The sequence below is a fragment of the Fulmarus glacialis genome, unplaced genomic scaffold, assembly GCF_000690835.1.
Source record: "Fulmarus glacialis isolate BGI_N327 unplaced genomic scaffold, ASM69083v1 scaffold14641, whole genome shotgun sequence".
NCBI classification, from domain to species: Eukaryota; Metazoa; Chordata; class Aves; order Procellariiformes; family Procellariidae; genus Fulmarus; species Fulmarus glacialis.
Genome location: NW_009192235.1, coordinates 28621 through 42121, shown reverse-complemented (window position 1 = coordinate 42121; position 13501 = coordinate 28621). Strand labels below are relative to the sequence as shown.

Below are 13501 nucleotides of genomic sequence, written 5' to 3'. Positions count from 1 at the left end.
AGGCTCTTCTCTAGGGAGCCTGGTTTTGTAGTCTCTGTCTGTTAATTCTTACTGATGGGTGAGAGGTTAAAATTCTTATGTATAGATAATATACATAACAGGCTGAAGTACTGTTCATCCTTGATTCTTGGTTGTAGTAGACAATCACACTAATCTGGTATTTCCCTTTTTAGCTTTTACAAGAAGCTGAAGGATGGGGTGAACGATTTAGTGAACTAAATGAACAAACTAAGATGTTTGAATCATCTAAAGCAGATACAGAAGAAGTATTGAAAAATAAAGAGAGTCAAGTCAAGGTAAATTATGACAGCTAGCATTAAATGAAATTATTCAGATTCATGCTAATCATTGAGTTCCAAAAAAGTCTAACAGCCTCTCTTTGTCTTAATATGTATTAAGCTGTTTTGGGTTTTTGTTTGCTGTCTCCATTCTCTAATGTCTTGTTTCCTGCTAAGCAAAAAAGTTTGCTTAGCACAATGGAGCAGTCTGATAGCCTTGGAAGCCAGCACGTTAAATAAGGAAAAACTCTTCTAGTTCTGATAGAATATTTGCATTTTTCTGAATTTGGAGCGTGGGAGTTGGGAGTGTATTCTTACATGTGTGTACCTTATATACACAAGCCCTGCTAAAAGGATGCATACTTGGCTATCTGAAAAGTCTTCAAAAGGGCACACCTGTTGACCTGCAGGTATATATTTTAATAGAAAAAGTAATATCAGACATCTAGAATCCTCTATATGGGGCTCACTTAATCTACTAAGGGAACTAAGTAAGTGACAGAAATCCTGAAAAAGTAATTGTAATGGTGACTACATTTTCATTGCTTGTATTTATTTTACTATTTGTGGTTTTGTGTGGGCTTTTTCTTAGTCGCTGACTCAATACTTACTGAAGATGACAGACTGGAGTTCAGCAATAAGAGAAGATGCTGCTGCTGAAGATAATCACTGGGACACAGATACAAAGGGTGAAACAGAGAATGGAGAGCATTTAGGTACGGTTTGTATAGCTTCCCATCGTAAATATTAATTTAATAAATGTTTTAGAAATACAGAACCAACAAACTTCCAGGAAAGTTGAAAGATTAGCTTTGTAGAAGTTGGATTTTCAAAACTCACCCAATGTTATTCACGTCAGGCAGTTAACTGATACTTGGACACCTCCGGAAAAACAACCTATGCTACTATTGAGCAGCGTGTGGATATAGCTGAAGCATAGATATTATCATAGAGCAATGTAAAGACTCAGTGCTCAGTGTCTTGCAGAATGGCTTTAGCCTATGTTAGTATCAAGTAGTGATTCTCAAACATTTTTAGGTGGAAACCTTGCGTTCATTTCTTCTTGAAGCTCCTCCCAGCAGTAGCACCGTGGGTCCTTAGAGCCTAATTTCTGCTTCCTTGTCCTTACACAGGTGTTACTTGTTGCAGGCAGTATGGTAGCACTGGAATCAGATGGGTGCAGATGTGGGTCCCCTCAAAACAGCAGCACAGAAGAGCCTTTCTTCCTCCTTTTTCTTGCTGCAGCTTCTTTTTATGCAGGTGCTGATTATACCACAGGGCACAGCCCAGTGAATCTTGCAGTGTGTATTCAGCATCTCACTTTTAACATGAGCATTCTGAGTCTGATTGGCAAACAAAGCACTAGAATATAGGCATCCTCCCCCGCCTTTTTTTTTTCTTCTTTTTACTCCAAATATGCTGTGCCTATCGTGGTATGTTGTGGATTGCTTTTTTATAAAAACAAAATAAAATAATAGTAGTAAGCTCTGTCACAAACCTTTTTGTGCTTTTTATGTGATGTATTATTCTATTCTGTCAATCAGATGATCAGCAAAAACAAACTGTAAAGAAATTGATCTATGCTGCAAAGGTATGTGATTTTAAGAAACTTGTGGATGGAAGGGAGGGAAACTAGAGGGAATATATGCAATTTTTATGGTAAGTTTACTGCATATAGATATCAGTATCACAGAGTTCAGTATCTTCTAATGTTTAATTAGATATTTTTGCATGCAAACAGTTTCTGCTAATCTTAAAATGCACATTATTTTTTAAATTTTGATTGTAGTTAAATGCTTGTTTAAAGACCCTGGAAGCAGAAAGAGATCAAATGTATTCAAAACTGTCTGATGAAAATAAAGCTAAAGGAGAACTTACAGGTAATTAAATGTTGTTTTGCCCTTAAGATTAGTAAGACACTGCTTTTGTAAAATGGTTTTACAGGCTGTAAGTATTACTTCCACTAAAAATGGAATTAAGTTTACATTAATAGCTCTAGTTGATTTTTAAAATGCGTGTTTGAGTTCAAGCTGCTTAGCTATTTTAAGTATTTGATTTTAGAGGTAAAGCAATCAAAGTGTAGTGATGTGTAATGGTTGCTAAAGCACCATTTGCAAATTTTGTTGAGCTCGGTTGGAGTATTCTATAACTGTTAAGTTACAGAATCTTAAAATACATGGGCAAAGTGATGTTAATAAATAAATAACACCTTGTACATAATTTCTGGACAATAAACAATGGAGTTTTAATTTAAATTTTAAAACCATCTATTAAAAACAGTAGTTTAATTGTAATTCGTTTGTAACGGGTGCAAGCTCAATACCTCTTAAAACCCAAAATACTGCATTTAGGCAATTGAACCTAAAAGCATCTTGCTCTGTTTTTTTCCTTTGTTGTGTAGGACAAGTTACTGAAATAAACCTTATGAAATGAAAACACTGCCACTTGAATTCAAATTAAAGCCTGTAATTAGCTGTTGCTTTTATAGATAACAGCAGAGTAGCCATCATGTTTGAATGTACTGTGCTTTGTTATTTGGGTGATGAAATGCACTGTAAAGCTGTATTTTTCAGGTTTTGATAGTCCTTTAAACTGACTCTTTGTGCTGTTGTGTTTTCCAAATTGATTGTAACTCTGTCCCACAAAGATATTCATACTTACTTGAAGCTTTCTATGTTTCTTGAAGAGAGGCATAGGAATAGCAAATAGAAAAAGAAACATGACTGATTTTAATTTGGAAAGATAAGGTAGTTTGACAAACCTGAGTTATCCCTTCAGGCTACTCAGCAAGACCTCGTGTGAGTAAATCTGCAAGAGTATATGATGGTACCGATTTTACTCCTTTAGTAGAATAATTACAATAATAAAAGCCCTAAATGAAAATTTATATTGTGAATTACAAAACTGCATTGTTTTCAAAGAAGCTATACAATTTGGAGCAAAGGCTAGGTATCTGCTCAGAGCTGCACTGTGGTAGGTAGGGAGTATAGGTTGCTGGCTTCCCATCAAAAGGAGCGATAATGCTTCTCAATTTGTATGATTTATTGAAACATATTAACATGTTATTGCTTATATTATTAAATCAACATAGGATCAAAGGTTTTTACAGACTTTCTATATACTAAAATATTGCAAATATTTTAATTTTGTAAATTGTGCATTGTCCCAATATAATTATCTCTAAATTTGACAGAACGTATAGAAAACCTTCAAAGTCAACAAGCCTCCTTGCAGTCTGAAAATGAACGTTTTGAAAGTGAAGTTCAAAAGCTTCAGCAGAAACTTAAAGTAATGACTGAGCTTTATCAAGAAAATGAAATGAAACTACACAGGTGCTGGCTCCTCTTTTTATATTCAATGCTTACTGTTTGATTTGAATGTAACTCTTTGATTTGGGGGCTGAAAATTATTGAAAATATGAATACTGCTTTCCAGAGTTTTCTGAATTGTGAAGACCCTCTTATGTTACACCTTCGTGTACATTTGTGATCACAGTAATTTTATAGAAACTGTTTCCGTGAAAGTAGTGGTATATTATTTTATGACTTTTCCACAAGCAAGGACAGAAACAAAGATAAAACAAGAAGTAACAAATTTTTAGTCTATGAAATAAGGTGGGTAAAGTTGGAAAGCTTGATTTTTTCTTTTTTTTTTTTAATTAAATTAAGATATGATGTAATACATCTGTCAAAGTTGTTGAAAGAAAGATAATCAGTAGCTGCTTTAACTGTGAGGTGCATTTTATATAGTAAAGAGAGGTAGTAATGCACTCCTCTGCTGAGTATGCTATATATAAAACTAAGCTTAGAGTTAAAACATAGGAAAGCTAACTATTATCAGTAAGCAACGTAGAATCCCTGTGAGTCAGGCTTTCCTCACCAAGAAAGATAGAATGTGAGGGCTGTACTGTCTGCCTCACAGTCAGGATGACAGTAGTGATTGTGACTTATTGATTGAAATCAGAAATGTGTTAAGGACTAGAAATAAAGTTGATTGGGATGGGATGGGGCATGTAGAATTCTATGATTCTATGTAGTAACCTTCAGAAATGTGTGTGTGGATGGGGCAGAGAGGGAGCAGAAGTCATAATTTTAGGGCATGATGGTAAAATTACAGTTTTACTAGCCAGAAATTATTTCTTCAAGGAGCAGACATAATCTTGAAGGCAGCAAGAGAAGCAGCACAAGTCTTTATCCTGTACTTTGCAGTACGTAGGACCTTTTTAAAGAATTACTTTCAATAATCTGCTCTGTAATATATATATTTGTATAGGTATTGGGCATCCTTGTAGATGCAACAAAACCCAGAAATCCACTACATTAACATTTGATTTTAAAAAAGGAGCAGGGTGGGGAGTGGGAAGGAACCTGTTAAAAAGAAGTTGTCATGGGCAGTCAGAAAGGAAAAATGTTTGCAAACTGTGTGGATGATATTTCAAAATACCACACTGAAGCTCAGCAAATGTATGCTGCTTATCCAAGATTTTAGAAAAGCCAAAAAGAAGCAGAGAGAAGCTGGCGTGATGAGATAGCAGAATAAAAGAGGTTATTAGTAGTAACAAGGCATCTTCTAAAAAGCTAGGCATGTTCAAACAAGGGAAATAGAAAAGTGGGAAATGAAGATTGAGTAGAAAAGAAGTTTAAATCATGTTCAACAGATCCATGATCTAGACAGTTTGATAGGTAAGGACTGCCGTTTACAGGAAAATGACCAGTTTATCTGTTCAGGACTGTATGCAGCAGTATCCATGTGTGTTCTGCACACTTGTGCATAATCTGAGATCTGGAATATGGGTTTTCTCTTCTTTTGTGCCCAATAAGGCATAAAAAAAGAGGGACCTGGAAAGAATTTTTTTTTAATAACTATTTTCTTAATAGATAATAACAACCTTTTTCTTCTCCGGAAAACTATTTTAAAATGTAAAAAAGGTATAATACCAGAACAAATCACTGAAAGTTAGTGTCGTTTGCTTTTTAGTTTGTTTTGATTTGTGGCTGCTTCCTCCCCTCTCCCCCCAGTGGAATTAGTCTTTAGGAATATGGATTGTCTTGAAAATTCCTTTTAGGAATAGTGGTAATCTAAATGTTTCATGTAGAACAGTTAATGAACTGAATAAACTAATATGAATACAAACTAGTGCTTTTTATGCCACTTTATATATTGCCTATAAAACTGTTTATCTGAATAAATATAATGTATTCATCATGCCTAAAAAATTGGAGAAGTTTTTCTTGACAGACCAACTACAAAATTGTTGACTTGAAACAGAATTAACCATAGTTTTTGAATTTTCTTAAAGGAAACTGACAGTAGAAGAGAGAGAACGCCTACAGAAGGAAGAAAAGCTTTCTAAAGTAGATGAAAAAATTAATCATGCTGCTGAAGAGCTGAGCAGCTACAGGTAATTACAGATTTTAGTTGCTGTAATCACTTGTTCAAAAGTGAACAAAAGGCAATAGACAATTAATAAAAACACCAGCATAAGTGAATGTATTTTCTTCCAGTTTCTTTGTTTTGTGTGTATGTTTCATGCTAGTTTGTGAGTAATAATACATACTAAGGGAGTTTTTGCTTTGTTAAAAAATCTGGGTATGGAAGATCACTGGCAACATTTCTTCCGTTAGAATGCTGATTGTATTGACATGTTAGCTTTAGTGGAATGGTAGAAGTGGGTCTCTAATCTGAGAGATTAATCAGTTCCCTTTACTGAACAGAGATAAAAATACAAAGTTAAGAGAATGCTGTGAAATAAATGCAATGTTCAGTTTTCCTATAGATCCTAACATATTTATGTTGTATAGGTATAGTATTCTATTTCTGTATCTCTAAGCTTGTCAAACAGTACTGTTTAGAAAGTCTTTACTAAGAAACTGTGATGTGGGAATATCTTCTGTAGTTGTTTTTTAATTGCTTTGCTCTGTTTTGTGTTACACCAACTGTGTACCTCTGCATTGTTTCTGTGGTTTCTCAAACTATGGCATAATTCTTCAATCTGTAATGTATATGCCCCATCTTCCTTCAGTGTTTATGGGAGTATTGACTCTAACTGAACGATACTGATGAACAATGCTTCCTGAAGTCAGTTAGAGTAATTCTTTCTCTAGAATGTAAAGTTGTTGTAGATATTCTTCAGTATTCATAGAGGAAGACAGAATTCACTCGTCTTGATTTACTCAGAATGTGAACTTTGTAGACATCTTAATTGTAAAGAGAATATTAATATTATAAATGGAGTATAACTAAACAATGAATGTGTCTTTGGCCCACCTGCTGAGTGAGTGTAGAACCTAGAGAGGCTGTGCACAGAGCAGCTGGCAGTAGAGGTGGTGTCATACTTTCTGTGGTCTTGAAATAACTTTAGGGCAAGGGACTATTCCTCAGGACTGACTGTGGTAGCCTGTGACAGCGTGATGCTCCGGCCAGATTGGTACATTTGCTGAGCTGGGTGAGGCTGGCTGTTTGGGCATAGGTGGAGGGATATCCTTTATATTGGCAGGATATCGCAGACCACTGAAAAGTTGGGGAGATGCTGGTTTTTTGGTTCTGTGTAGCATCCTGTTTGCGCTAATCTAGGGCCTAGAATTTCCACTGCTACTATAGTTTTTATGTATCCCATGGGCCTAAGTGACAATACTGTCTTGGACAAAAAATTTTAATCATACCTTTTGTCTACTATTGTGTTTACTGCATTTAAAATTACTTTCCTCAACATTTTATTACAATGTCATAAATCCTAATTTTGTTACAGACAGCGAGCAAAAGATCTTGAAGAAGAGCTAGAAAGAACCATTCGTTCTTATCAGAATCAGGTATGTGCTTTGTGTTACTTGCCATCTATGCCAAGTAGGAGGGATGTGTTACTGCAATTGAAACACCACTTTCAGCTAGGTTGTGATGTATTTGGCTTGGTTTTGTTGGGTGGTTTTTTGCCTTCTCCGCCCCGCCCCTTTCTTAATGCCATCTCGTTTTGATGACACAATTTCATAGCAGAGATTACCAGCTAACTTTATTAAAAAGTTAAATTTTAAGTTTAGATGTCTCATTATCAGTTATCCACACACATTAAATTTATGAATAAGAGCATATACTCAAATCTAAAGTTTTATTTTTTAGATGAATAATGATCTAATGAATCTCTCTTTCACAGATTACTTCTCATGAGAAAAAAGCTCATGATAATTGGGTAAGTTCCAAATACTGAATTTTCTGAACTTTGTGCGTCATCCTTTTCAGTGATTTGAATAGCTTGCTTTATCACTTTTCTGTTTCTTATTAAAAACAGATAACCAAAATCAACTCTAACCTGTCACCTTTAAACATACGGATTTCTTGCAGAAATACACAAAAGATGTTAAAAATACTTCTATCATATAAAATAGTTGGAATAATTAAGCCGAATACCTATGAGCACAGTAGAATGATATTACAATATTATTTGCTATAGCAATAAATCTGCTGGAATAACATGTTACCATTTAACAAGTATGTGACATTTTGCTAATAATAAAAGCTTTTGGCCTTGTTTCAATGCCATTTTAATATTTTCCCTGGATGTACTTCACTCCTTTTATCTACTAATAGAAGACATTATGTCCTGTGAGAACAGTATGTTCCATTGACAGCTTCCTAAGAATGTTGCTACAAAATCCATTTTTACATTTTATTCCAAACAGGAAACTTTAAAATATCTCCTGACTAATACATTCTTCAGTTTCACAGAATGATCTGTATAAGATAGAATCCTGTTAAAAGCTATGGCGCTTCGTGGTCATAATTTTACAGTTTTTAACGATATGATTTTAAAATAAAACTTTCTTATATAAAATTTGAGACTTTAAATCTTGTACGTATTCTGTAGATGCTTCAAAGCAGCTACAGCCAAAGAATTTCATTTCTGCAGTTTTAGGAACCTGCAGGAAAGCCATATCATTCCTCAAAAATTTGCATAGTAGAGCTGCTAATGTCATTTGGTGATGTATGTGAGGGTGTGTTTCATATGCTTTATACACGAGTCATGTCTTGTGAAAATACAGTCCACACACTTCAGATAGAAAAAAATGTCTTGGATCTAGGACCTGTCACATTTATGAAGCATTTATTAAATAAATAGCAATATCTAAGCATCTGATTTTTGTCCCTCCCCAAAGCTGACAGCCCGAGCAGCTGAAAGACACCTCAATGATATAAAAAAAGAAAATGCACATAACAGACAAAAGTAAGTGCAGTCCTGATCTAATTCTAAACAAATGCAATTTGGCATATGAATATGTTTTGGATTTATGCAATTTGGTGTTTTCTAGACCTATTTTAATCCATTGTGGCCCAAACAGGGCAGAGAGAGCAGAGTGTTCCATTAGAGTTCTGAAAGAAAGGGAGTCATTTGAGCATTCCTTTAATGATAACATTAATGAAAGTAAGAACTTAAGAACTCTGTAAAGTATTGAAATATTTCAGGAAAGAAGCAGAATGTAGTACTAGAACTCAAAGCTTTTGGGGGGTTGTTTGTTGTTTGTTTGTTTTAAATAAGTATGTATCAACCAGAAATCATGGTTACCTAATGATTTTACAGCTTATCTCAGAAGTTAATACTGAGCTAACAGATCAGGTGGTGGTGGTTGTGAGGAACCTTTAGGTGTGAAGTTAACTAATACTTGGAATGCAGTTTAGAGTACTCATGAGAGTAGTGTCATGCTAGGAATTGTGACATCTAACATGCCACTTCAACTTCTGAATTAGTTTAAATACAGCAGCATAGAGAAATACTTTCAGGAATTCTTAAGTTCAGAGTTCTGTGACATCCTTTATCCTTTTTATTTAGGGAATAAAATACCTTACTTCATTAACCCTTTAAGTGGAAAGCCTAGCAGTAAACAGTGCAGTCCAGTAAAACTTTTGCACTTTTTGGTTACTTACTACTTTTTTGTTGTTTATTTGCAGATTAACTGAAACAGAATTTAAACTTGACCTTTTAGAAAAAGATCCTTATGCTCTTGATGTTCCAGTTAGACCATTTGGCAGAGGTACAGTATTGAATTGTAAAATAGAGCCTAATTGTTTTGGTTTATGGTTTTGTTTCCCAAGACCACACATATGTAATTGTTTGAAAACTATCTTGGCCATGTGTGTGTGCAAATAACAGTCATTTAGAAAAATAATTGGGTCATAAGTGACTCTAGGTCATGTCGAGTATTTTGTTGAAACTAAGAGCGTTTGTAGTATCGATGAGAGTAGACTGGGAATACGATACACATGGTAATTAGAGCACAATTTTCATTTCACTTACACAATTTATTTTTAAATTTCACCTGAGAAGTTAATTACTTTATACAGTTTGCTAAACTAAATATTGTGAACTTGAGTATTTTGTTTTAACTGTTCCAGAGCATTCCCCATATGGACCCTCACCAATGGGCCGGCCTTCATCTGAAACAAGAGCTTTTCTTTCCCCTCCAACTTTATTGGAGGGTCCTTTAAGGCTTTCACCTATGCTTCCAGGTGGAGGAGGAGGAAGAGGTACAATTCTTAAACTTGAAAATGTATCTATTCTGGATTTCTCTCTCCTCTACTATAAACCTGTCACACCTTTTCCTCTTGCTGGTGACAAAAAGTATTAAAACAACCAATTCAATATAAACAGTTAATTGGACAAACTCTTCCTGTTTTTCAGCTTGCTTCTAAAGCTGTCTAATGTGTAACAGTACAATGGAAAATTTAGTTGGTACTAGTAGGTTGGTCAGTGGATTCACTTTAGAAGCATAGATTGAGAAAAGTGAAAAGCCAAACTTTATCAGTCTTGTTTTATTTCTTGGACAAATGGGGTTCTGCTGAAATAAACTTATGATTTTAAAGTAAACAAAAGTTGATTAGTTTTCTGAAGAAAAAAATACTGCCACTTTCATCTCATTGGTCTACAGTCGGTGAGAGAAGGAGAGGGTACCTGCATTGTCAAAAACATGAGACAGTTTATGATACTAGAAAGTTACTGATTCAGTAAATTGTTTTCCTCCCTTTGTTCTAAATTTGAGGCAGTCATACACTTTCTTCCCTAGTGATAAAAGGGACCAGGAAGGTTGTGTGAGAGGAGTAAAATGCAGAGATTGAGAAGTAGGTGAAAGCAAGCCGTGGTGGCATGGGTTGTAAGGGAAGAAAACCAGTGTTCCTTCATATTTTTGATGTTGATGGAAATAGTGTAGATAAGTGCTAGAGTGGAGTTCAGCATCGTTTACAGGTAATAAAGAAGCTACAATTTAATTTACTACTACTGTTACACCTGTCGAAACCTGTACTTATTTCATGGGAAATATGTCTAAATGTCTCTTCTATAAGGATGTCACTAATCAACATTGATTTTTAAAAGACCAGCATGGACTATTTATTTACTTTAATTCTTTGTAAAAAGCATATCCATATAAAAGTTGATTCATTTTCTAAGTCAGAAAAAAGCTTGAGATTGGATGTTCAACTGTAACTATATCACACACAAGCAAAATCATACTTGACTATTTGTATAGAGACAGTAAGTAATGAAACTGAGCTGCCCAATGTATCTTTAAATTGTAGCTCAGCCTTTGCTGGTGAGGAAGAGTAAAAACTGGATTTCAGGATGCAGCATTAGCAAGGAAAGAGACTATGCAAAGGCATAACTGCTGTCCATTTCACAATGGAGCACTAATGTAACTTGGGCAAATTAAACAAGTGATGTGTTTAAATAATGCCAGCTACAGAGCAATTATAGTGCTCATCTCACTTTGCACAAGACATGAAATGACTTCAAATTTTAGGTTGAATTTTAAGATAGAGTATTAGAGAATGATACTAGAATTCAGTATTTCTGTCATTTTTCAGACCAAATCTATTTTAAAGGAAGCTTGCAACCTAAAATCAGTCATTGTCACAGTTTCTCTTGCACTTGGTTATGTGTTGACCTGGTCTTCTCTTATTTTTTTTTTCTTGAATAAAGAATTAGAAAGAACCAGAAAAGTGTTGAATGTAATGTGGATATTTTCTAATGATGAGGGTATTAATTTTCAGTGTGCTAATTTGTAGTTTGACTAGCAGCAGGATTTTTAGCACTGAGAAGAAGATTTATCGTGAAGGCACTAGTTTCTCTGATGCGAATGAACCGAAATTCTTAAAATGATTTTTTTTTTTTTTTAAATTGCAGGTACTCTAGATTACACTTTTGTTGAACTAAGACTTTTTCATTCCAAACAAACCTTTAAAACACTTCTAGTAAACATAACTGGTCATCAGCAAACAGCTGGAGAGTCCTGTGGAGCCATGTGCCTCTCATATCTTGACAGTGTTGGCATTCCATGATTTATTTTACTATTTTCAGACTTAATGAAGAAAGCCATAATAGAGGATTTAAAATACCTGGGTAAATAGCTATCTGATTTCTTCGATTAGGATCCAGAGGACCAACTGCCGTGTATGAAGCTGGTAACGAAAGAGGAGAGCTGAGTTCTGATAGATTAACTGATCCCCACCGACCACCATCAGATACTGGATCCCTGTCTCCTCCCTGGGACAGAGAACGCAGGATAATTCTGCCTCCACCAGGTATAAAAATCTGCTTAGCTACTGTATCTATTGAAAAATGGAGTTACTGACTTGTAGTGTATATATGTAAGTATTTTTTTGCTTGAAAACATGAAATGTTTTATTGGAACTGCATGTGCAACTGCACTGGAAAGGTTTTTTTTAATAGGTTTTTTCCCCTTCTTGAATGGTGCGGTTCACTTGTACTTCTTCTTTGCTATCTTTTAAATGTATATTGGTGGTACTAGCAGTGTACAATCAACTGTTCGGTTTCATCATTTTAATGGGGGCTTGTTTAGTGCATCAAAAGACCTGTCTGAGCTGGATAATTAATAAAAGATCTGAGAAAGTAAAAAGTTTTAATTAGCCTTAAAGGTACATTAGCTTTAAATAAATAAATAAATAAATGCTAGCTAATATTGAAAAATACTATGTTTTTCAAAAAAAAAATTATATTAATAGTACAGGAGTACCATGTTACAGTAATCCTGTTTGGTACATCATGTTGATACTACCTCTGATAATTAACAAAGTAATCAGTCTTCACTCTCACTTCTTCAGCTAAACATCTGTATTGCACATTATCAGTCAAGGAAGACAGAGATGAATCAGAGGATACTACTGATATTTCTAAAGCAAACAATGCAGGGAGAAGGACAACCTTCCTGTACACCTGTAATAAAGAAGCAAAAACGCTACAAGTTAAAAAAAAAATTTTAAAATTAGGTAAAGTACACAGATTAAAGTACCTCAATTATTAGGTGCAGCAAGCAATAGTGTAGTTGCTACACATCTGTGTGAAAGCCTGATTATAAAATGCAAAGTCCACTCAGGCTGCAGTTTCTCATTTGCCAGATCTGATCTACTGACAGGATACTGCAGAGGGGTATCTTGTTTCCTTGACCTGAGCTGTGTTCTTACCCCATCTCTGCACTTGGATCTCACTGATACAGTTTGTCTTGTAGCTGCATGATTGCTAGATCTGATGCAAGGAAGTTGGTGGAAACGCATTACAGCACTATGAAACGTAATGGGAAACAGCACTCTTATCTAAGCATGGCTTAAAATGTATAGTAACTTGTTTTGCCTTTGACCTTCATTGCTATGCTGAACCTTTGTTTCAAGGCCCCACTGTTTATAACTTAGGTAATCATAACTTTCAAAATTCTACTGTATGTTAAACCAAAAATCAATTAACTTCTCTCTTTTGCAGCTTCTTAGACACATAAGCTATAGTACATAGTTGGTGGGCTTCCTACATTTGGGATTTTTTAAGATTGTTTGCTCACCCTAATCAATAGTCACTGTGGATATTTACAAGAGCATAAGATATCTAGAGAATTTTGCTGGTCTAGAATTGTATGGAATGGGGGAATAAATATTCAGTGACCTGTTTTGTGATTTCTTCAATGTTAGTTGAGCCTTACACTGATCCAGTTCTTCCTCCTCGAAGACAAGAAAGATTTTTCCCTAATCCTCCGAATAGTGGAAGACTTTCTGGACCAGCAGAATTACGAACTTACAACGTGCAGTCTTTTGATAAAACAGGTGGGAATTGCTTCCATGTTACTATCAAATGGAGAATCTTAGTATAGGTTGACTGTATGTAGTAAGCCATGGTAAGAGGACAACTTTACAGCTACCACAAACCCAGTGTTCCATTGTGTAAAAATATTTTTAAC

The 13501-nt window shown here is 35.0% G+C and overlaps 1 protein-coding gene across 1 annotated transcript in view; it reads left to right on the top strand.

Annotated features, from left to right (window-relative positions):
- Nucleotides 1–173: 173 nt before the first annotated feature.
- CTAGE5 (CTAGE family, member 5) overlaps nucleotides 174–13501 on the top strand; it is a gene marked incomplete at its 5' end in the record, with an annotated part of 17879 nt that continues 4551 nt past the window's right edge. Inside the window, 13 exons of the mRNA XM_009587006.1 lie at nucleotides 174–296; nucleotides 871–994; nucleotides 1823–1869; nucleotides 2068–2158; nucleotides 3472–3610; nucleotides 5578–5679; nucleotides 7027–7087; nucleotides 7426–7461; nucleotides 8426–8493; nucleotides 9216–9298; nucleotides 9660–9791; nucleotides 11688–11840; nucleotides 13236–13367. Coding sequence (XP_009585301.1) covers nucleotides 174–296; nucleotides 871–994; nucleotides 1823–1869; nucleotides 2068–2158; nucleotides 3472–3610; nucleotides 5578–5679; nucleotides 7027–7087; nucleotides 7426–7461; nucleotides 8426–8493; nucleotides 9216–9298; nucleotides 9660–9791; nucleotides 11688–11840; nucleotides 13236–13367 — 1291 coding nt within the window. The remainder of the gene's footprint in view (nucleotides 297–870; nucleotides 995–1822; nucleotides 1870–2067; nucleotides 2159–3471; nucleotides 3611–5577; nucleotides 5680–7026; nucleotides 7088–7425; nucleotides 7462–8425; nucleotides 8494–9215; nucleotides 9299–9659; nucleotides 9792–11687; nucleotides 11841–13235; nucleotides 13368–13501) is intronic.